Here is a 23,688-nt window from a genome sequence, read left to right on the forward strand (position 1 = left end):
TAGGTCAATCAAATGTAAGAATAAAATCGATCTATCCCCTGCAAAATCAAATGATGAGAGCGATGGCCGACACTGATTCGATTTCAACCTTCTCTTCTTCACAACATTAGTTAAGTTCTTGAAGGGGAGAGGTGGTAGTGCGATGGTGAGAGAAGGGCGACTGCTTAATGCGTATAAAGTGAGGGCTTCAACAGAGCGATTGAGAGAATCATGATCGATGATCACCTAAAATAATATGAAAAGGGTTAATATTTGACGGTTATATAATTTAACCGTCAAGTAAACACTCATAAGTTTTTTTCCAATTTCTTCATAACAAATACTTGACTCTTCTTATTTTTAACCGTCAAATATAAGTTTCTAATACTTGATGGTTTTTATAAATGACCGTCAAATAAGCACTATTTTAATTTCTGTCTTATCTTATTTGATGTTTTTACCCAATAACCGTCAAATATTAAGTGTCACATATGATAAAATTTGTAGTAGTGTTTATTCAAAAATTTTCAAAGTGTTTCTCTAGCCAATATATTTGCGCAATTTGAGGTTTGTGCCAAAATGAAATTCTAATTCCTTGCTACTTATCTCCTTAGCACAAAAATGATAGCATAAATGAGAGGTTAATCTCCATAAAAGAAGCTCTCTTAAGTGGCATAGAGAAAAACCTGTTTGTGCCAACCACAACAAATCCAAGAAACCACACGCAGCAAAATCACGCACGACATCACATACTGATTTATCAACAATATCCCAATCTTGTTGAAAGAATGAGCTCCTATGTAGTACGAAATATTGAAAATAAAGGATAGAAATTAAAATTGAGATTGAGAAAATCTACTCAAAGAGTGTTTAGTATGAAAGATTATTTGTTACATAGGATTGAACAAACCCATCTATTCCCCAACCTCATCTCGATAGATTTGTCTAATCCTATATAACAAGCATTTATTTATATTGATACTTTTTTAATGATTTTTCTCAATAATATTCCCAATCTCTATATCTCATTTTTAATACTTCGTCCAAATAGGACCTGAGTTTTGAAGCCCTCCATGCCTGGAGCACTGTGTGCCGGCATCTCCTTTTTTCAATTTTTTTGGCTAACGAATACGCATATGATTATATATAGATTCTTTTTTTTAAAAAAAAAATCTCAATTAAATAAGGTGAAATACCAAAATTTAAATTTAGGCTTATACTTTTAACAAAATCTTAATAAGGTTAAGAAGCTTAGTTATAGATTTTTGAATATTTTCAAAGGACCAAAATATCCTTTTGTAATTGAAAAAGAAAATTAAGGTGCATGGCTGATTTTTACTAAAAATGCTAGCTTGAATGCGCATATGACAACAATAATATCCACAGTAAAAAAAAATAATGCCAGCTCATGTTATTTTATTAATTTAAAAAAATTAAAAATTTAATGGATATCTACCCTTTCCTCTTTCTCTAACCTTCTCCCCTCTCTAACAAAATTACCATGACGTCTTAGAAAAAAAATTTAATTATCATAAAATCTCAAGAACGAGTAAACAGTGTAAATCAATTGTTATTTCTCATATTAAAATTTGTTCTTGCATACTCTCTAGTTGCCAGTGGACTTTAATGTAATTAATTTTCTTCCTTAAGACCTAATTATAATTTTTCCTATTTTTAATTTTAATTTTTTCCTCTATTGTGGATATTAGTATAGCATTATCATGCATCCAAGTTATCATACATCCAAGTCAACATTTTCAATCAAAGTCTCTCTCACCAACGGTCAAAGTAACTGAGATCAATGACCACGTCGTTGTTGTTCTGCTTTTAAACATTAATAGGATATCAAGTATATAATGTCAGGCGTACTTTTAGAAAAAGTTAATCATGTTATGAATATAATATCTTTATGAATATCCATATATCTCTTATAATCTCTAATATCTCTCATTATCTCTATATCCCATAATTATCTCTATATCCGACAAGTATATAATGTATAATATATTGAGCACACTTGAATGGAATAAGAAATACTCTCTCTTGTTGATCCTTTACCTCTATATACACTTCATACTTTGAAAAAGTATAACAAGAAGTAAAGTATATCATATAGTGAAAAAATAATATATGTTAGTTCTTGAGCAACTATATATATTAAAATATTTGTTTATCAAAGGGTCTTAAAGTGATAGCGCCATTGGATTGAAATTTATTATTATATCTGAATTAGAAAGTATTTAGATTTCTAAAAGTTAAAGATATATTATTAGCTTACTATATGCTATTTACTCTATTTGAAATATAGAAATAAGAAAAATATATTCATATGACTCACTTGAAAGGGAGATTGTTAAAATACAAATATGAATTATGTTAGATAAAATTTGTTATTATTAATATTAATGTTATTTCTTATATTTCATATTCCTTTTGAAAAAAGCTGCAAAAGGGTCAGGAGCGCTCAACATTTTATGAGTGCATCAATTTTTACCATTAGGTAAAAGATAAAAAATAACTCTCTAGAAGAGTTATACCATGATTTATTATCATGAAGATAAAATCATAATCATAATTGATAATATATTCCTTATGAAATATTAAGGTGAAAAATAAATAATATGACATGGTAACAAGAAATTTACTAATAATTGAGAATAATTTTACAATAAATCAGAAGTTTATGCATTTATAGTTTAGCTTGACCGATTAGATTATCCCGAATCATAACAATGTAAAATATCATGAAAATGTGAATTGTCATTTATTAAAGAATGAGACGATTATTTAAAAATGACATATGATTCAAGAATTTTTATGTGTTGTTTGTTCTCAAAAGAATTAAATAAAAAAACATCACTAGCTATGCTCAAAATCATATCCGTGTAGATTTATAATGTATCAAGTTTATACATGGGCCCATTTAGACACCATGTGGACCAAAGTAATACTTTATAAATGAAAGATGCATCTATAAAATGATCATAGGTGTTTATGATCAACTTACAATTTGAAGTTTGCAAATATGTTCAAATAATTACATTGAGTACGTAAGTTGTTGATTACGAAATCAATATGATTCTCGTTGAGATTCTTAGTGACTGTTCCTCACATTACTAATGAGTAATGATTATATGCTTAGTAAAAGCCTCCATAAGTAGCTAAATCAAAGTTTATGAGAACAGAATTCCCATTTGAATGTTGGGATGATTATTTTATATATTTTTGTATATAAATGCATCAAGCCAACAATGTATTGTGAATTCTTCCATTATAATTGGCTTTTGGTCAAGAGCCAGATATTTTTCATTTTACAATATGCAATATCTATTGTTCCACCGCAATAATGCACATAGATGGATATTAAAAGTAAGTTGGGATCAATATTGGATAAGAATCTCCTTATTTTTGTTTGTCTCTAAATGAAACAAAATAATGTTTTTAAAGGAGTTTTGAAAGACCTACACTGCATGTTCCCAATATGAGGGGGAGAAAATATATAGTTGGAAAAGAGAATACATAGAATGCATTTTTACTATCAAATGTAGATCATCAAATATAGTAGTATGAACTAGAAGTTCATAAAGTATTGCATTTGTAAAATATTAATATCTGCCATATGCAATTATTGATCCAAATGAGAATTCTTAATTCTTATATTCCAGCTATAAGTGCTCCTATTCTTGAAGATATGCTAAAAGCATGGGAGTATGATTGGTTCCAAAAAAAAAAGAAAAAGGAACAAATAATCATGATGATCATACTAAGAAGGCATGAATTGCAAAAGAGATTAAGACATAACTATTTGACCCTTGAAGAGGTTTAAGTGTCTAAAAGTAATAAAGAAATCTCGATATGTTATGTCATAAAAGAAAAAGGGACCGATAAAAGTATAAAATTGTCGACAATAATTTTATTGATAATATCACGTGATCAAATAATGATCTTATATATAAATCCGTCATGAGATATAGATAAAAAAAATGGTTGGCCAACAGAAAAAGAAAGACGCAACATTATGACAGAAGATTTGTGTATTTCTAGCCTAAACACTTGAAGTGTGATGGGCATTTATACAATAAAAGAGAAATGCAATCTTATAGTGGATTGAAATTTTTATATATCTTACCAATTGGGCAGTTTGATAATATATGAAAATATCTCATATGCGTCTAGAATATATAGTGACTCACTATATAGTGAAATTATAAGTGAATCCTAGAAGGATTCAAATCTTTATATAAATTCAAACGATCCAATACATAAACAGATTTGGATCATAGTGCATGAAATCTTTCAAGGATTTGAGTTTCTAGAAACATACAATTATGTTCTTAGGAACATTATTCAATTAAGTCTCTATACGAGGCATATGTGGTTAATATCGATTGAAAGAATGATGGAAACATATTCCAACTTGTCCATTTGTGAAAAGATTCAAACTGAGTTTGTCACCAGTACTATTTATAATGATAGCATCGTAACTGTTGATGAGTTTCAAAAGCTACGAATTACTTATAAAAAGAGTTTAAAATGAAAACTTTTGAAAGAATACATATAGATAAGTCATATCCATCATGTGGATAAGCAACATCCATTATATGTTTCGGTAGTTACAAGATCTTTGGATAAGGACTAAAGATCGATTTAGACCTCCAGAAGGTAATAAATAAACACTTAGTTCAGAAGTACCATATCTTAGTGTTACCGAAGTATTTATATATCTATCTAGCCATACAGAATTTATATATCTATCTAGCCATACAGAATTTGAGCTATCATTTGTTGATTAGCATGATATAGTTCTTTATCAACATGAAGATGTTGGAATGAAGTTAAAAATATTCTTCGTTACTTTAAAAATACCGTGGAGGTAATATTATTTTATCTGAAGGTACCAAAGACTAATCTTAATGGCTATATAGATAAAGTATTCTTGTTTGATCCTCATGTCAAGAGATCATAGTATGATCCACATGTGGGTAAACTATAAAAGGACTATTCGTCTCATATTTTCAGAAGATTATAAAATTCATATTTGATGTTTTTATCTCACTACAATATTTGGAAGGATTGTTTGTTATATTTGATTTTGCAGGCTCGAAGATGTCAATTAATGTTGCCAAAAGGGAGAATTGATACACGCTTTACTTTTTTCTCCTTGTCTATGGTTTTGTCCCACTAGGTTTTCTTAGTAAGATTTTAATGAGACAGTATTGTGTAGTGTATCAAAGAATAATGTACTCTTTTTCTTCCATTAAGTTTTTGTCCCACCCGGTTTTTCTTAGTTGAAGTTTTTTAACGAGGCACATTTATATATATTAGACATCCAAGGGGGAGTGTTATGAATATAACATCTTTGTGGATGTCCATATATTTTCTATAATCTCCAATATCTCCTATTATCTTTATATTACACAATTATCTCATATTATTATGTAGTCAGTAGATTTTATCAAAGGTGTAAAACTGTGTCTATAAATAGAGGCCATGTATAATGTATTACGCATACTTGAATGGAACGAGAAATATTCTCTTTTGTTGATTTTTTTTTCTCTCGGCAGGATTCTTTTCTCTATTTTTTATTTATTTATAACAAATCAACGTTTTTTTTTTCAACCTTAGCATGCTTCCGCGCACCGCCATTTGTTAGTACGTGTTCGTTTTTCCAGAAGTTTCCCGAGTTCTACAGTGCAGCTCTCACGCGCTCTCATTCCGATTATCAGCGCCTCTTTCTGCCCTCTTTTTCTGAATCCTTCGACTTGGTTGGGAACGCGTCAGTGTTTCACTCTCTCACTTTTAGAGACAATGTTCAAGAAGGCAGTGGAGTCAAAGTCGCACCAGAGATTGTCTGGTGCTGATCGAAAGAAGCTGAAACGAACCATCAAAGATAAATTCCCAAGGGCTTCTGATCTCGATATTGACGTCTTGCTTCCTCCCAAGGTAACTTCTTGAATATGCAAACCTTGTAGTTTATGAATTGTTATCACCAGAGTCTACCAATGTCACTGTGAATTCATTTTGTGATTGATAAAAGTGTGAACTTTTAGAGATAAATTTCTTTTTAATAAGTTGTTGATATTTTTCTATTCGATTAATTCGAACATCGTTCTGGAAATTCAATTTTTTTTTTTGGCAAAAAGGGAATTCCATATCATTAATAATTCATTCATTATAACTACGAAAGTATTTGCGACTCCATTTTTAGTTCGTTGATGCTGGCCTTAATTTGTTGTAGAGTCGTTGTATGCATGCTTATGGTTATATGTGTAGACGTACTATAATATGTAACCTTTGATGTGAAACTTCATGTGATCCCTGGTCATGAAACATTTCTTCTTGTCATTCTTCTATTCCGTTTTTCCAAATGAATAAACGTTTTCGGAAAGGGCCTTAGCCAAATTTTATTCTTACTATGTCATGCACCCTAACATGTTACTAAGTTCGACCTCTTCTTTCAATTTCAAAGTGGTACCGCACGAATTGTTTCTCTAGAGCAATAAAAAATCATGGATGTTGCTCTTTTTTTCTTTTTCATTTTTCAAATGATTCTTCCCTTTCATCTCTCTACTCCTTTCTTGTATTAGTGAAAAGTTTTCTCATGTTAGGGGTATACTGCTCATTGACTTTTATTTAAATGAGGGCTTCATCTGGTGAAAGAAATGGAACCTGGAAACAACTTTATGTCTGATTTATGTGTTTTCTTTCACCCGGCGGTTGAAGTTATAGATATAATACGTCCTAATAAAGTGTCACATAAGGACCAATGAACTGTATTCATTTATTTTGTTTCCTTCAACATTGCAGGCAGAAATAACGGTGGCAAAGTTGCAAAATCGTGTCCTCGTATATGGTGTGGAGGGAGGCTTTCCAATGTTCTTTGATGTTGATGGACGGGGCTCAGACATATTCCCCACAGGTGTGTGTGTGTTTCTTTCTTTTTTTTTTTTTTTTTTTTTCCCTTTTCAAATATCTGGGCCTTGATTCTGGTGAGCTTGGCTAAGTTACTCTGTCCCTGTGATTTCAAGCATTAAGTTCCCCCTTCCTTAGTTTAATATCCAGCTCTTTCACAATTTTATTTGGTTTAATATCCAGCTCTTTCACAATTTTACTGCCCAAACAACATATTGATTATTAAAGCTGCTGCTACAGTCCTTAAGGATTGAACATTTAGTGTGGATGGTCTTAGCCGGCTGTGCTCACTTTAGCATCTTGCATTTCAATTTTGTCAATGCAGTATATGCCCTCTGGAAGGTCCCTGAGCTATTGCCTGCTTTCATGTTGAAGGGTGGTGGGGTTTCTCGGTATGTTATAGGAGGAGCGGACTTGATGTTCCCTGGCATAAGTGTACCTCCTGAAGGTCTTCCATCGTTTGTAGCAGGCGAACCATGGGCAGTGAAAGTACCAGGAAATCCTGCTCCAATTGCGGTAATTTCTATTCTTTGCTTCTTTATGTTAACCGTTGCTATATTCTACAATCAATTCTTGCAAGCTGGCAGTCAATGTTTTACCTATTTTCATTTTAATGAAGGTGGGGAATACAACAATGAGCAGCGTTGAGGCACTAAAAGCTGGTTTTCGTGGGAAGGCATTAAGAATAACTCACTATTATGGTGATTTGCTTTGGCAAGTATACAAGGGCTTGACTCTTTGATTTAATGTTATTGAATCTGCCATAACTGACATTAATTTAGTATTGTTTTCTTCTTGTTTACCTCGGCAGGGAATCAGTTGAGAATCGTTATGTGCCCAATGCTGGTTTTCTTGAGGATGTTGTGATCGAGGATCCTTCAACATCATCATCTTTTCAGACTTCTGATTCAACTGGGGGTGAAGGTGAGACTTCAAATGGTCAACAGAACAGCAGTGAAAGCAATGAGCGGGTGGAATCTCTGGATGTAAATGATGCTCCAGCTGACTCTGCTCATGCCTTGGCACCACCAAATGATGATGCAAATGATTCCACTAATGAATTAACTGTTGGTGTTGGAGAGTTGAAGTTACAAGATGTTGACCCTGTTGATGAACTAAATGGCCAACTTAGTCTATCAAGTGCAGATATAGATTCACTATTGGACAAATGCCTTCTGCAGGCATTACATACAACAGTGAAAGATAAAGACCTTCCGATGCCTGGAAGTACTTTATGGTAGAATGTATAACTCATTATGCTAGCAATCTATTTCCTGTACTCGGGTCTTTGCCATTTGAACCAAATCAGACAACATATTGACCAAGAAAATCAAGAAACTGATACTTTTGTTGTTTAGTTTTGAAATCTTTAGATGTTGGTTTGTTCATTAAGGTGATTTGAGACAAGAACAAAAGTATGCTATTGGAGAAGACTGTCCATCTTGAGTGTTTGGAATGTTTGCTGCACAAAATTGGTAATGCGCCTAACTACTAGTATTTTGCATGGAAAATGAGAAATATTTCTTTTTCACGTTCTGAGATGGCACATCTGTCTCGCAAGGCACTGGTATTTTACAGTGTAACAGAAGCACATTACCAATTTGTGGAGTAAATATCCCGGATGCCCTTCTTAATGGGATGAGAACATTTTACTTGAGTTGGTGTTACTATGAGTAGTCACTTCACCCCAAACAATGTAGCGGGTGTGGACATTTTAGACAGTATTTTGTAACTATTAATGATAGAAAATGTAAGTAGGAAAACAAGAACTTAGTCAAGCTTCTCGTAAATTTTGGGTCTTGATCCATTTCTTCGTTCTTTTGCAGAAAGTAACTATCATGTCCTATAATCGTGTTGATGACTTTCTATTCTTTTAATTAGTTTTTACAGGCTAGATTACACAAAACACGTGAATTTTATGTCATACATAAATAAACTCCTTAACCTTTGGAATTTTACGTAAACCTCCTTGATCTTTTGCATTATGAAGATAACTTACATACTATTAGCTTTGTTCATTATTTACTGCAAATGACTTGAAGTTTAAGGAGTTTATTTGCATATAACTCAAAATTTGAGGGGGTTATATGCATACAAAAATAAAGGGGGTATAAAATTGATAGTTTAAGATTATCTGCATATACTAAAGGTTTGGGGGGTTTATCTTAAGCTTATAGGGTTAAGGAGGTATTTGTACGTGATTCTAAGCTCAGGGAAGTTTTATGTAATTTAGCCTTTTTTATATTGGGGCACATGGTCTTTTTATTATCAAAATCACCTCTTCCCCGCTACTCTCATCATTAAGGTTCATTCTATGTAAAAAAGAACCCTTGAATTGAGTTCATTTTCAGATTCTATGGGTGATAAATCGTGCTAGTGGTCGTTAGAGATCAGGCAAGTTGCTCCAGCTGTTATCAAAGGCATTAGCTAGTGGAATAACCAAGCATGATGCCCTACAAATTTTTTGTACAGTGTCTTATTGAAACTTGAGATGACTAGAGCAACTTGTTGTACTTCAAACTTTAGAAAGCCTGACTTTTCTTTCCCGTAAATTATCTAATGCATATTTCTATATGTCACAGGTCAAATCATGTGTTGCCATGTAGGCCTTCAGGAATGACTTTAGACATAAAAAAGTCATCACACAAGAAAGTTTCAAAGTGGTTGCAAGCAAAATCTACCTCTGGCTTGGTGTGTTATCTACTGCTCTCTTTTATCCTTCTGGGAACGTTCATAAATGGTGGGATCATGCTAATATTGAAATGGAATAAATATTTCAATGTGTAAGACTAAAAATTGTGCTGAATTATTTATGTAGATTTTAATCTTAGAACTTTGGTTGCTTGGTCACTTTTCTATCTTCCCTTTGGTAAACGAAGTTTTTCCTGGGAGGATCCACTTTGATGGTGGAATTCAGGCACTCATTGAAATGTTAGGTATGTAGGTCAATGTGCTGGAAGAACAAATTTAATAACAAGCTGCCATATATTGACTCGTGAAAAATTGTAATGAGAATAAGATTGTAGGTAGTTGTGCAGTTAGAATTAGGACCATATTTGAAGCTGTTATGACTGAAATTTTTTCAGTTTAGCTGTAAGATACAATTAAATGGAAAATTGGCTACATGACAATGAGAATTTTGCTGTGAAAATTCTCATTGTAGGACTAGGACCAATAGTAGATGGAGGGAGGAGGGAGAAATAGGGAGATAGAGAGTAGAAAAGAGAAGTAGCAGATAGAAATAGAGAGTAGAAGGTGGAGTGGAGGACGAAGAAAGGGAGGGAAATTGAAGTAATGAAAATTTTTCCATTCACTAAGCTCCCTCAAAACTTCATGGCCAAGGGTTTATAAAGTAGGATTTGGGTAACTAAAATCACTTGCATAAAGAAAGTAGTAATATAAAAGTGCTTTAATAGACAATAATAGAAATTCTAATATTGAGTGTTCCTAATTCAATTCATAATTGATGGCTTGTTCATTTGCAGACAATGATGCTGATTGGTTATATTACTCTAACATATTACTCCTAAGATTCTTTTTCCAATTCTTTTACTGATTTAGTGAGGGTGACAGTAATTTCTGATAAGAATATGTAATGCTTTGTGCTTAAAAGGTGACCAAATTATAATGGACTTTCTGTTTTCTGTTCTCTCCAGTTTATTTATTTGCTAGTGTGTTTTTATTATTTGACTTTTAGCAAAAAGCATTTGCAGTTAATTCATTTGCAATACCGTGTCTAGATTTTCATATTTCCGTTTTGTACAGATTTCAGTCAAAGAAGATAAATATAAGAAGGAGGCCATGCTATTATCAATTAATAGAAACCATGTTGATTATTCTTCCTTTAAGCCAGAGAAAAGGCCAGTTCAGAAAAGTGATCAGCCCAGTGTAAATGCTGCTAATGAAAGTCACTCATCCAAAACTCTTGAAGTAGCTGAGATCTATAAACCAAGTGTACATGTCAATCCCATATTCTCAGCTGTAGAAGCGGACACGGGGAAACTTTACAGTGCTTCTGAAGCTTCTGATATTGTCTTCAAATACGTTGAAAAGGAAAATCTTGTGAAGCCAACGAATAAATCCATTGTGGTTTTGGATGTAGTATTATGTGATGCGCTGTTCAAGGGGATCATTAAAAAAGGAACAACATATCCTACAGAAATTCATAAGAAAGACTTAGGATCAACATTCATAAGCCGTATGCAAGCGCATCATGTTGTAACAAGAGGAAGTGAACAGGTGGTTCGTAAAGGTGCAATCAAAACAATTCAAATAGTGACTGAACGACGGCAAGGAAATAAGAAGGTGACCAAACTTACTGGTATGGAAACCTTTCTGATAGATGCTGAAGCATTAGCAGCGGAACTGCAGAAGAAGTTTGCTTGCAGTACCACTGTTGCAGAACTACCAGGTATTTGTTAGACAATAGAACATTACCGTTTCTATGGTATATTTTCTGCTTATTACCTTTTAAGATATGTACGACCTTAATGTCATATATGTTACCACAGAAAATATTAGATTCAGTTAGTGTTGGTTGTGGAGGGTAGTTAGAGTTGCTAAGGGCGTTGGTCCAAAACTGAAAGTTGGCAAGGGGACTTTGCCTATATACAAGGACATCAATATGAATTTAAAGAGTGTGAATTGAATCAAGGACTCTTTGGACGGGGAATCATACACCAATTTGAGCTTCTTTTTTCTGATTTAAACACTAAAAACTACTCATCAAAAGCAGAATTTATATTACTTTTACTGTTCTGGAATCCTCATTGCTTGGTTGGATTTATTGCTTGGCACTGGCAGTCTGATCTGTTCGTGAGGGGGTCAATAAAAAATTTGGAATTGGATACAGATTTCAGTATGGGAAGAAATTGGATTCCTTGTGGCCTTGATATGTTTATAGCCATTTTCTTTTAAAGCATCTAACGCCCTGAGATATTTTAGTGGCCTATAATTTGCAAATAATTGGTTGCTACTTCACCATTGATTCAGTGTGTTTCTCTTATCTCATTCAGACTAATGCGGATGCCTGACTAACTATTTATGGGAGTGGTACCCGCAGTTTGCTTCATTTTGATCTTTCTGTGGCTTATGTTGCTGATCTAATGAAAGTTTCTCTATTCATCTTAATATCCATCTGAAATTTTGTAATCATTCTCTCAGGTAAGAAAGGGAATGAAGTCTTGGTTCAAGGTGGGGTGATTGATGACTTGGCGAGGCATTTGATTGAACAATATGGAGTTCCAAAGAGACTCATTGAGGTTCTTGATAAAACCAAGAAATGAACTTAAGATTGTTGGTTGTTTGCCAGTGGACATGCATTTTGGGAGGTGTGTGAATTTGGGTACGCTTGTGTGTCCATTATGTTTGGTTGAGGTGACTATAAGTTAAAATTATGACATACTCCTGAAGAGCCATGTTATTTATACTTTCTCCAATAAAAACATTTCGAATCAATAAATTAGAAATGTTTTTTATATTTTTAACTTTATTTTCTCTTTCCAGCTTACCTAAATTTCTGTCCTAAATTTCTTCCTTCTTTCTTTGCCCTTTCAACTAATTTATTTGATTTATATTGTTTTTATGAGAAAAAGTTTAAATCATGGCATTTTTTGAGTATGTAATAATTTGCTTGAATATAAGAGATTGAGTCAGAATGGGATTTGACAAAGGTTCCTCTCCGTGTTCACCTTTGCTAAGGTACAAGTTTAGACCGAGTCAAGAGTTTAGGGTGTCATGTACAACTGTTTTCCCTTGGTATTTCTAAAATTAGTGTTTACTTAGAAAGCACTGGAGAATGTGCATATTACGCTCATACTTTTTTCTTCTATTATTTATGTAGCAATGCATGCAATATTGTGTTAGAGCTATTATTATTAGTTAACTAATTGAAAAGTGCTATATTTTCTTTGGTCCCTATTTTAAGGAGTGCCTCTATTTTAAGTTTGGTGCAATCTCTCTTTTTGTACTTTTCAAATTGTGTCCATGATTTTAAGTAAGGGTACATTTGAAGATTCCTTTTTTTTTTTTTTTTCCATTTTCAAATAAATTTAAAGCTTGTTCGTGTTGCCCTTTGGTAAAAATGACTTATTTAATTGATTTTTGTAAACTGAAAAAACTAGGGGTAAAAGTTGACTCAAGATTTGTTTTTTTGGATAAAAATTATTTTAACAAAGTGAAACTTGTTATAAATGGAGGAGAAATAAAAATGGCTAAGTTTTAGAGAGAGAAAGAGAATCTAGTGAGAGAGTGACTTTTTCCATGGATGCAACTAACGCAACACTGAAGAAACAACCTTCGGACAGCCTATCGGAAGGAAAGGAGGTGAGAACTGAGTAGATAAAGAAAGACCATACCACAAGAGTGAGGCTAGATAAGGAGGACCATTTGCTTAATGTAATGGAAGACAGGAGAGTTGAAGAAGGACGGGGAAAAGAAGAAACAAGAGAGAAGCACCAAAGGAGAACCGGGGACTTCTTAGGGGAAATCTCTTCAACCGCGACAAGAAAAATGGATGGAACCAGAGGAAGGAGGCGGAAGAGGGAACATTATATCATATAGAGAAGTGCTCAAACCAAAATCAAATAAAGAGAAAGGGGAAGAGCAAAGAAAACAAGAGGAGGAATGGGATGGTAGCGTACTTCTGAGCAATGATGAAGAGATGAAGAAAGGAGTGATTATTACAGACTCTGCACTAGGACCTCATTAAGTTTTTAGAGGAACAAAGAAGAAGATTGGAGAAAAGATAGGAATATGCCTTAATAATCAAACTTCTGGGAGAGACTATTAGGGTCATGTAATTACGAAGAAAACTCCAACTAATGTGGGGGAAAACAGGATCAATAGACCTCTCAGATATAGGTAATAGCTACATGATTGTTACGTTCAAAGAACCAGAAGACTACTTCTTTGCATTAGAAGGAGGATCGTGGCTAGTAAAGAACAATTATTTCACCATGCAAACGTGGAAAAGAAATTTTAATGTGTGGAATGAGAAGATCAAACAAGTTGCAGTTTGGGTTTGTTTGCCAAGATTGCTAGGGGACTATTATGATAAAAAAATTCTTTTATCACCTGGGAAATGAAATAGGAAAGCCAATCAAGGTAGATGAGATGACTCTGACAAGAGCAAGAACTATGTATGCTCGAATGAGTGTGGAAGTTGATTTGAATGCACCGCTACTGCTTCCACACATAGTGGATGGTAATAATCTGAAGATAGAATATGAAGGATTAAATCTTATATTCCTCCATTAAGGAAAATTTGGGCAGGTTGGTGAACATTTTCCATTGCTGAAAGGGAAGGAAAGTCTTACGAATGTGCAACAAGTGCAAGAAACCAAGCCTGAAATGAGGAATGGATGGTGGTACAAGACTCCTGGTGTGGATGTCGAGATACAGCTAAAGAAGGAAGGGTAAGGGAAGGTCAGAGTAAGGATTTGGGAAGTACAAGGAAGATTGGACAAGTTTCGAAATTCACAATATTGAAAACTGTGAGGATGGATGGCGCAGACTGTGAAAAAATAGAAGAAAAGAGAGGGGTGTTATAGGATATTTCAAATCAGTAGGAGAAAGTAGATATCTCGAGACCGAGCAGCCACAGATCAAGAAGACAAAAGAGTAAAAAAGGGGAGATCTCGAAGCATAAAAAGAAAAATGAGTAGTTCTTGATGAATGTGAAGAAGACAACTGCATTTAAGAGGAAAGAGAAAAAAGAAAAAGGTAAAAAAGAAGGTCAAATAGTGACAGCAAAGAAACGGGAATTGAGGAGGAAAGTGTTAGGATTATGGTTTTGATGATAACAAAGTTAGATTAAAATTGGTTAGGTATGTTGATCGATCATCTGATCGATCAAATGATTATCGATAAGTTGTTAGATAATTGTTCAGTATAAATCAAATGTATGTTAAGTATTTTAATCGATGAGATGATTGGTAATTCATTAATTGATAACATGATCGATGATCGTTAACGCGAAAGTCATAGAAGGTAACTGTCGGTTATCGATAGTTTAATCGATAATCCCAGATGATCGAACAAGTGACAGACAAAAAGAAGTGAATCTGGACTGATCTTATCGATCAAGTAATCGATAAAAGAGTTATCGATAACGACATCGATAAATGGTAAGACACTCTACCTGTTTGAATAAATGTTTCTGACATTGTTTATCGATCACATTATCAATCATCTTATTATCGATAATATGATCGAAAATTGAGCTCTAACCCTCTTCAATGCAGGTACTGATTATAGACTATTTAATTTATAACTTTATCAATCATCAAATTATCGATCAAGTGATCGATAATCTATGTGCCAGTTGCTTCTACTTAGTTTTCTTTAGAACTAAAGTTATCGATAACATTATCGATAATTAAAGCTCCCCTACTTATCTCACTTTCAGATAACATGATCGATAAACAGCCTTAGTACAAATTCTTCCTATTACTGTTTATCGATAATTTGATCGAACATGTCTTGATCGATCACCTATTCGATAATTCTTGATTATCCTTGTTTCTCACGAAAAGTTTTACACTTGACGTTTATCGATAACATTATCGATCACAATTTTATCGATAATGTGTTCGATCAACATGTACTAAAGTTTCAAATCTGTAACACTTGAATTATCGATAAATTAATCAATCAACCTTTACTCGATTATCTAATCGATCATTTGATTTCTGTCAGTTTATTTTCAGCAAGCTATAACATTTCTCATACTCACTTGACTACTCATTTCCAAGATGTTTTTGCTTGCACAATTCTCATGATTACTGTAATAAGTAATGCATATTTAAAGGAACTCTGATTTACATATCAATCGAAGATTTCCTGTTGCTCTTTATCGATCACCTGATCGATAAACCATTGTTCCATCATTTGATCGATAAACATCTTCAACTAATCGAAAAATCTCTCTTTCTATTTTTCGATAACCAAATCGATCAATCAGTAATCGATCACCACTTCGATCAATCATTTCCAAAATTTCCTTCTGCACATTTTACGGATAATTCATTCCATCTAGAATCATTGAGTAATCAATTAGTCATTCATCTAGATAAGTTTACACCATATTATTCTTACTTGTTTAAGTTTAAAATATGGATGCAGATTACTAAGAAGAAATTACAACGGCTCTTCAACGAGATTACGTAACTTGTAACCCGCAGTGTCAGAAAGCTCAGACGCATTAATGGCGGAACCGTTGGAATTGGCTAAACACGCAAACGGAGTCACAACGGCTAGAAGCTCCTCCGTCTAACGGATACTTAACGATCTCAACTATAAAAGGCGCGAAGAAGCATTAATGAGGGGATTGAATACCGGAACTACCATCTGTGATTATTAAGTCTAGCATTCAATACTCTGTTTCTTCAACATTACTGAGCGTCAGTGTTCATCATTAAATTTCACTCTGTAAGAGAGTCGATATCTATCCTTTATTAATCATGATTGAGTGATACTCAAGAGTGTGGACTCTTGAGTGGGTTTGTATCCTTACGGGAGTAAGGGGGAGTGATTGAGTGATTCAATTACTGTATTGAGGCACTAAGAGCTCGATCAATCTTGGAGGATAGTGAAATACTCAGAGGTGTTTTGAGGACTAGACGTAGGTCAAGTGGTTAAGACCGAACCAGTATAAATCCTGTGTCTTCCCCTCTGCGGTGAAATCCCTCTTAACTCTAACTCTCTGTTTCCGATATTGTCTCGTTATTTAATTTCGCAATAATTTTTAAACTCACCCAATTCACCCCCCTCTTGGGTGAGATTGCTTCTAACAGAAAGAGATGCAACAAGTGGGCTAGGGAGGAGAAGGAATTATTGGGCTTCTTAAAGAAAAAGGAAGAGAAGAGTTAGCGGGCCTGGGGGGTGGCATAAATGGGTCACAGAATGGTAAACAAAAAGATTTAAGACAAATAAAAGATTCGAGCCAGAATAATGAGACAATGAATTAGGAGGAGTCTAAGCCTCCAAATCCAGCTGAGATTATGAATTTCCTGGGCAGAAATTCTGGTAAAACAGCAGGAGAATAAAAGGGAAGAAACCATGGTAATTATGGAGACCTTGCAATCCGAATAAGATGTGAGGTTTTGTGGATAATTAATTGACTGGTGCTTCTTATGTTGCTCTCTTTTTAATGATTTTAGTCTGGAATGCTAGAGGAGCAGGATTTCAGTCATGCTTTAAAAGAGTTGAAAGCAAAATTTAAACCTGTGTTGGTAGTGTTAGTTGAGACAAGATGTAGTGGAATTAGAGCCCAAGAGGTCATTAAAAAATTGGGTTTTAAAAATCAAGAAATTGAAAAAGCTAGAGGCTTGTCTGGGGGTATTTGGCTGCTTTGGGAAGATAATAATATTCAAGTGACGGTGCTTAAAAGTAATTACCAGTTCATATATTGTCAAGTAGCCTTTGAAGGAGGTATACCATGGGTTTTACAGCTATGTATGCAAGTCCTAGAGAGAGTGAGAGAAGAGATCTCTGGAATGAACAAATAGCTATGAACATGACTCAATTTTCGATGCTTATAGGTGACTTTAATGACGTCAAATGTGAGGAAGAGCAAAAGAGGGAGCAGAACTTTTAATCATGCAAAGTTTTAGAGGTTTAAGGACAATATTGAGACTTGCAAACTTGTTAAAGTTAATTCAAAGGGGCCTAAGTATACTTGGAGGGGACCATTAATCAACTTTGCATAAAGGCTATATAAAAAATTAGACCGAATGTTGTGTAACAGAGTGGAGAAATCACTTTGTTGAAGCTTTTGTGAGAGTTGGGCCTAGGATACAATTTGTTCATCATCCACTTATTATCCACCTTAAAGTACTGGAAGGAAGGAAAAAGAATAGACCTTTTAGGTTTGAGGCGGTGTGGATAAAACACAAAGATTTCAAAAGAATGTTGAAGGAAAATTGGCAGAGAAATGATGAAGTGTGGCATGAGCTAGAAGAGCTGGAACAAAAATTGGAAACTTGGAACTAGGAGGTGCTTGGATACATCAAAAAACAAAAATGGAAGTTGTTAAACAGAATTGCTGGGATCCAAGGAAGCCTACAAAGAAAGCATAATCCTTATTTGGAAGGATTATGCTTTTAGAGAAGTGCTTGAATGGGAAGAACTGCTTTGGTTCCAAAAGGCTAGAACAAGGTGGTTAAAGGACAGAGATAGAAATACTAAATACTACCACACAAAGACAAATAAAAGAAGAAAAAGTAGGGTCATGACTCTGAAGGATGCAAGTGGTAACTGGGCTGAGGGAAAAGAGGAGACCGGACAGGTGATAAATTCCTTCTTCCAAAATCTCTTCAAGGGAGAAGAAGGTAACAAAACATGGATGTAAACAAGGCATAAGAGGCCTCAAGTTTCAAAGGAAGGGTGGCAGAATATGTGTGAACCCATATCTTTAATGAGGAAATTCAAAAATGCCATGTTTTCTATTGAAGGAATGAAGGCACCCAGCAATTTTTTAGCGAAACTAGAAAATAGTAGGAGAGAATGTTTGCAATTCAATTAGGACTCTATGGTAGCAATATGACAGATTAGTGACAGTCAATAAAACCTTGGTTACTCTCATACCCAAAATAGAAAGTCCGGATGGGTCAATCAGTTTAGACAAATCTCCTTGTGCAATGTGGTGTACAAATGTGTTTCTAAGATTATTGTGAGAAGATGGTAAGGCATCATGGAAAAAATTGTCTTACCTTATCAAGTTAGCTTTGTTCCTAGCAGAAATATAAAGGATAATATCATTGTGGTTAATGAATTGATTCATTCAACGTGCAAGAAAAGAGGCAGGAAAGGCTTTATGGCAATCAAAGTTGACCTTGAGAAAGCCTATGACAGACTTAGCTGGCAATTTATGCCAAGAGTACTAGAGGAAATTCAATGCCCACAAGAAATGGTGAACCACATCACGAGATGTGTTGACACTACCTCTATAAAGATTTTGTGGCATGGAGAAAAGCTTGATGAGTTCTCCCCAACAAGAGGAATTAGACAAGGGGATCCAATTTCTCCTTTTTTGTTTGTTCTTGGCATTGAAAAACTCACACACTTGATCCTAGATAGAGTGAGAGCAAAACACTAGAAAGGTTTGAGAGCTAGTAGAAAGGGTGCCAAAATTTCTCATATGATTTTTGCTGACGATCTAGTTCTCTTTACAGAAGCAGAACTAGATCAAATTGATGTTATTGTTAGTGTTTTGCAGGAGTTTGGGGAGATATCTAGGCATAAAGTGAGCAAGGAAAAGACCTATATCTACTTCTCACTGAATGTTAGAGAGCAGACTCAAAGGGCCATATGCAGGAGGAGTCAAATCAAGAAAGTAGAAGAGATGGGCTGATACCTCGGTGCTAATTTATCCTATCCAAGAAAGAGGAGGGAGAAGTATGTCAAGATTGTGGAGTGAGTGAAGAATAGATTGAATGGGTGGAAAGCCTCTAGTTTGTCCTTGGCGGGTCTGATAACTTTGGTTAAAGTGACCATTAGTGCCATGGCACTTCATCAACTCCAACATGATAGGATACCTTGTGGTATAGTGGAAGAGATTGAGAAAGAGTAGAGAAGATTTATCTGAGGAGAACAAGGGGAAGTAAAACATAGACATGCTGTTAAATGGGAAACTCTGTGTAGCCCCAAGAATGTGGGAGGAGTGGGAATCAAGTCAATGAAGTTGATGAATGATGCTTTCTTACTCAAACTCTTATGGAGACTTCTTAATCAACCTATGGAATTGTAGGCCCGGGTGCTCATTGGGAAGTATGGTAGAGGAAGGGATGTCAACAATGGTTATATAGCAAAAGAAAGGGACTCGAAACTGTGGAAAGAAATGAGTAAGCTTTGAGATATTTTTAAAGAGAATATTGAAGATTGAAGTAAGAAATGGGAGGAACAGTAGTGTTTGGTGAGACTGAATGCATTCATATCAAAAGATAGAGAGGTGAATGGGAACTTAAAAGTAGCTGATCTGGTTAATGAGAGAGGGGAATAGGAGTTGATTGAAGTAGAGAATTTGCTCCCATACTGGGTCTTAGCAAATATTTGAGGCATGATATTGTTGATGTTGAATGGAGAAAGTGACAAGTTGAGATGGAAATTAACACAGAATGGGAGATTCTCTACAGCAGAAAGGTATAGAGCGTTGCAAAGTAAGCTTGGACGTGCTGAGAGAACATCTTAGAGCAAAATTTGGAAACTAAATGTTCCATAAAGGATTAGAACCTTCATGTGGTTAGGTAATCATGGCAAACTTGGTACTAAGAGCACCACAAGTAGATGGAATGCAGGGGAAGAAATTTGTGACATCTGTCATTTAGCAACCAAAGACCAACTGCATGCACTTAAGGACTATCCTATTGCGACAAATATGTGGCGAAGACTAATTCCAAAATGGAGGAAAGGAAGCTTCTTTAAGCAAACGTGGAAGATGTGATTTTGGAGTAATCTTAGACAAGGCCCAACAGAAAAGGAAGAAACAGAGTGGCTGGAATTATATGCAACATGCTGTTGGCTTATATGGAAATTGAGAAACTCCTTAACTCATAACATAGATTTTGAATTGCTTGAAAAACCAGAGGAAATAGTGAGGTACCGTTTCATTTCTTATAGACAAAAAGAGAACTACGATGTACAGGAAGGTACGCATACAGAGGTCAGAAGGATTGCATGGTAGAAACCATCGTTAGGGTGGTGTAAATTGAACATTGATGGTATGCAAAGGAGCTTTGGAGAGGCTGGCTGTGGAGGAGAAATAAGAGGCGATACTGGAGAATGGCTGTGTAGGTATTCACTGAAATTAGGAAACCAAAGCTCACTTACAGTAGAAGCAAAGAGGAATCCTCAAATGACTGAATCTATGCTGGTCCATGGGGTTCAGGAAGGTTATTGTAGAGTGTGATGCAAAGCAAGTGATTGAGTCAGTGCAACAAGGAAGACACATTGAAGGGAACTCTATTATATCAAAGGAATTAGGAAGGCCTTAAGCAAGGGTTGGGAAATAGAGGTCAAGCATGTCTATAGGGAAGCAGACAGATGTGTGGATAAGCTTGCTGAGATGAGCACAAGATAGCAAATGGAAAAGAGGATTTGGAACAGACCGCCTGATGAGGTGTTGGATATTCTATAGGAAGATTTGTTGGGCCTACGTAGCTATCATAGGGTGTTGATCTAGTTGCAATTTATCCCCTTTTATTCACAAAAAAGAAGAAGAAGAGAAGAAATAGAGAAGAAGAGAGGATCAACCAGAAAGAGTATTTCTCATTCCATTCAAAAGGGCTCAAAATATTATACATAGTCTCTATTTATAGGCACAGTTTTACCTCTTTGATAGAATTTACAAATTACATAATAATAGGAGATAATTGTGGGATATAAAGATAATGAGAGATATTGAAAATTATAGGAGATATAAGAGATAATGGGAGATATATGGACATCCATAAAGATATTATTATATTCACAACACTCTCTTTGGATGTCCAATATATATGAATGTGTCTCATTAAAAAAACTTCAATTAGGAAAAACCTTGTGGGACAAAAACCTAGCAGAAGAAAAAGAGTACATTATTCATTGATACACTATGCAATGCTGCCTCATTAAAAACCTTGCTAGGAAAACCCAATGGGACAAAATCATAGACAAGGAAAAAAAAAGTATAGCGTGTATCAACTGTCCTTCTTGGCAATTTGACATCTTCAAGTCTACAAAGTCTAATATAACGAACAAGACTTCCAAATATAGTAGTGAGATAAAAATGTCAAATATTAATTTCATAATCTTCTGAAAATTATGAAACAAATAGTCTTTTTATGGTTTACCCACATGTGGATTATACTGTGATCTTTTAACATAGGGATCAAACAACAATACTTTATCTACATAGCTAGTAAGATTAGTCTTGGATACCTTCAAATAAAATAATATCACATCCACTGTACCCTTAAAGTAACAAAGAATGTTTTTAACTTCACTTTATTGTCTTTGTGTTGGTGAAGAACTATATTGTGCTGATTAGCAAATGACATATTAGATTTTGTATGGCTAGATAGATACATATGGCTCCAGTGACACTAAAATATGATACTTCTGGATTGAGTATTTGTTCATCACTTTCTAGATGTCTAAATGGATCTTTAGTCCATATTCAAAGATATTATAGCTATCAAAGCACATAGTAGATATGGCTTAATTATCCACATAATATATCTAACTTATCATATTTATTCTTCTCAAAACTTTCATTTCAAATTCTTTTTTTAAGTAATTTGCAGCTTTTGAAAACTCTTTGAGAGTTTTGATGCTATTATCATAAATAGTATTGATAATAAATTCAGTTTTGAATCTTTTAATAAATGGACAAGTTGTAATATGTTTATATCATTCATTCAATCAATATTAACTACATACACCTCATATAAAGACTTAATTGAGTAGTGTTCTTGAGAACGTGACTGTATGCTTCTAGAAACTTAAATCCTATAAGGATTTTTATATACTATGATCCAAATCTATTAATGTATTGGATCGTTTGAATTTATCCAAAGATTTGAATCCTTCTTAGATTCACATATAATTTCACTATATAGTGAGTAATAAGTTATAGTTATATATTTTCAAAATGCATATGAAAAAACTTCGTTTATTACCAAACTGTTAGATTGATAAAACATGTTATTTAATCCACTACAGGACTTTATTTCTCCTTTTATTGTACAAATGCCTATTCATATGATACTAGCGTTACACTTCAAGTGCTTGGGCCAAAGATACACAAATTCCTTTTATTTTGCGCCTTTTCTTTTCTGTTGGTGAACTATTTTTCTATCTGTATCTCATGATAGATTTATACATAAGATTCTCGTTTGATCACATGATATCATCGCTAAAATTATTGTTGACAATTTTACTCTTTTATCGATTCTTTTTTTTTTTATGACATAACATATTGAGATTTCTTTATTGCCTTTAGACACCTAAACCTCTTTAAGGGTCAAATAGTTATGTCTTAGCCTCTTTTACAATTCATGCCTTCTTAGTATGATCATCTGTTCCTCTTTCTTTTCTTTTAGAACTAATCATACTCTTATGCTTTTAGCATGTTTTAAAAAATAGGAACACTTTTGGCTGGAATATAAGAATTAAAAATTCTCATTTACGTCAGTAATTGCATGTGGTAGATATTACCAATATTTTATAAATGCAATACTTTATGAACTTCTACTTCATACTAGCATATTTGAGGATTTACATTTGACAGTAAAAATGCATTCTGTGTTCTCTTTTTTAGTTATACATTTTCTCCCTTTCATATTGAGAACATGCAGTGTAGGTCTTCCAAATCCATAAGTTTCTTTTAGAAATATTCTTTTGTTTCATTTAGAGACAAACAAGAATAAGGAGGTTCTTATCCAATATTAATTCTAACTTACTTTTAATATCTATCTATGTGCATTATTATGATGGAATAATAGATATGGCATATTCTAATATGGAAAATGTTTGGCTCCTAACCAAAAGCCAATTCTAATGGGTGAATTCACAATATATTATTGGCTTGATGCATTTATATGTAAAAATATATAAAATCAATCATCCCAACACTCAAACAAGAATTTTATTCTTATAAACTCTGGTCTAGCTACTTATGGAGGCTTTTACTAAGCATATAATCATCAACAACGTGAGGAACAATCATTAGCAATTTCAACGAGAATTATATTGATTTCATACTTAGAAACTTATGTACTCAATGTAATTATTTGAACAAATTTGCAAACGTCACGTTGC

The 23,688-nt window shown here is 34.1% G+C and overlaps 1 protein-coding gene across 2 annotated transcripts; it reads left to right on the forward strand.

The window, feature by feature from the left end:
• Nucleotides 1-5,646: 5,646 nt before the first annotated feature.
• Nucleotides 5,647-12,810, forward strand: LOC114758541 (eukaryotic translation initiation factor 2D). 2 transcript variants are annotated; one of them, XM_028947590.1, is made up of 8 exons: nt 5,647-5,922; nt 6,787-6,898; nt 7,217-7,407; nt 7,511-7,605; nt 7,703-8,128; nt 9,474-9,582; nt 10,657-11,302; nt 12,055-12,810. In XM_028947590.1, exons 1-8 carry the CDS (start codon nt 5,788-5,790, stop codon nt 12,174-12,176), a joined length of 1,836 nt encoding a protein of 611 aa, XP_028803423.1. In that variant the 5' UTR covers nt 5,647-5,787; the 3' UTR covers nt 12,177-12,810. The 2 variants fall into 2 exon arrangements, with proteins under 2 accessions (XP_028803423.1, XP_028803424.1); XM_028947591.1 differs by having other exon boundaries at nt 5,879-5,922; nt 7,267-7,407.
• Nucleotides 12,811-23,688: the final 10,878 nt, after the last annotated feature.

Source organism: Neltuma alba, unplaced genomic scaffold, assembly GCF_004799145.2.
Source record: "Neltuma alba isolate B1F8T4 unplaced genomic scaffold, ASM479914v2 tig00010733_pilon, whole genome shotgun sequence".
Classification (NCBI taxonomy): Eukaryota; Viridiplantae; Streptophyta; class Magnoliopsida; order Fabales; family Fabaceae; genus Neltuma; species Neltuma alba.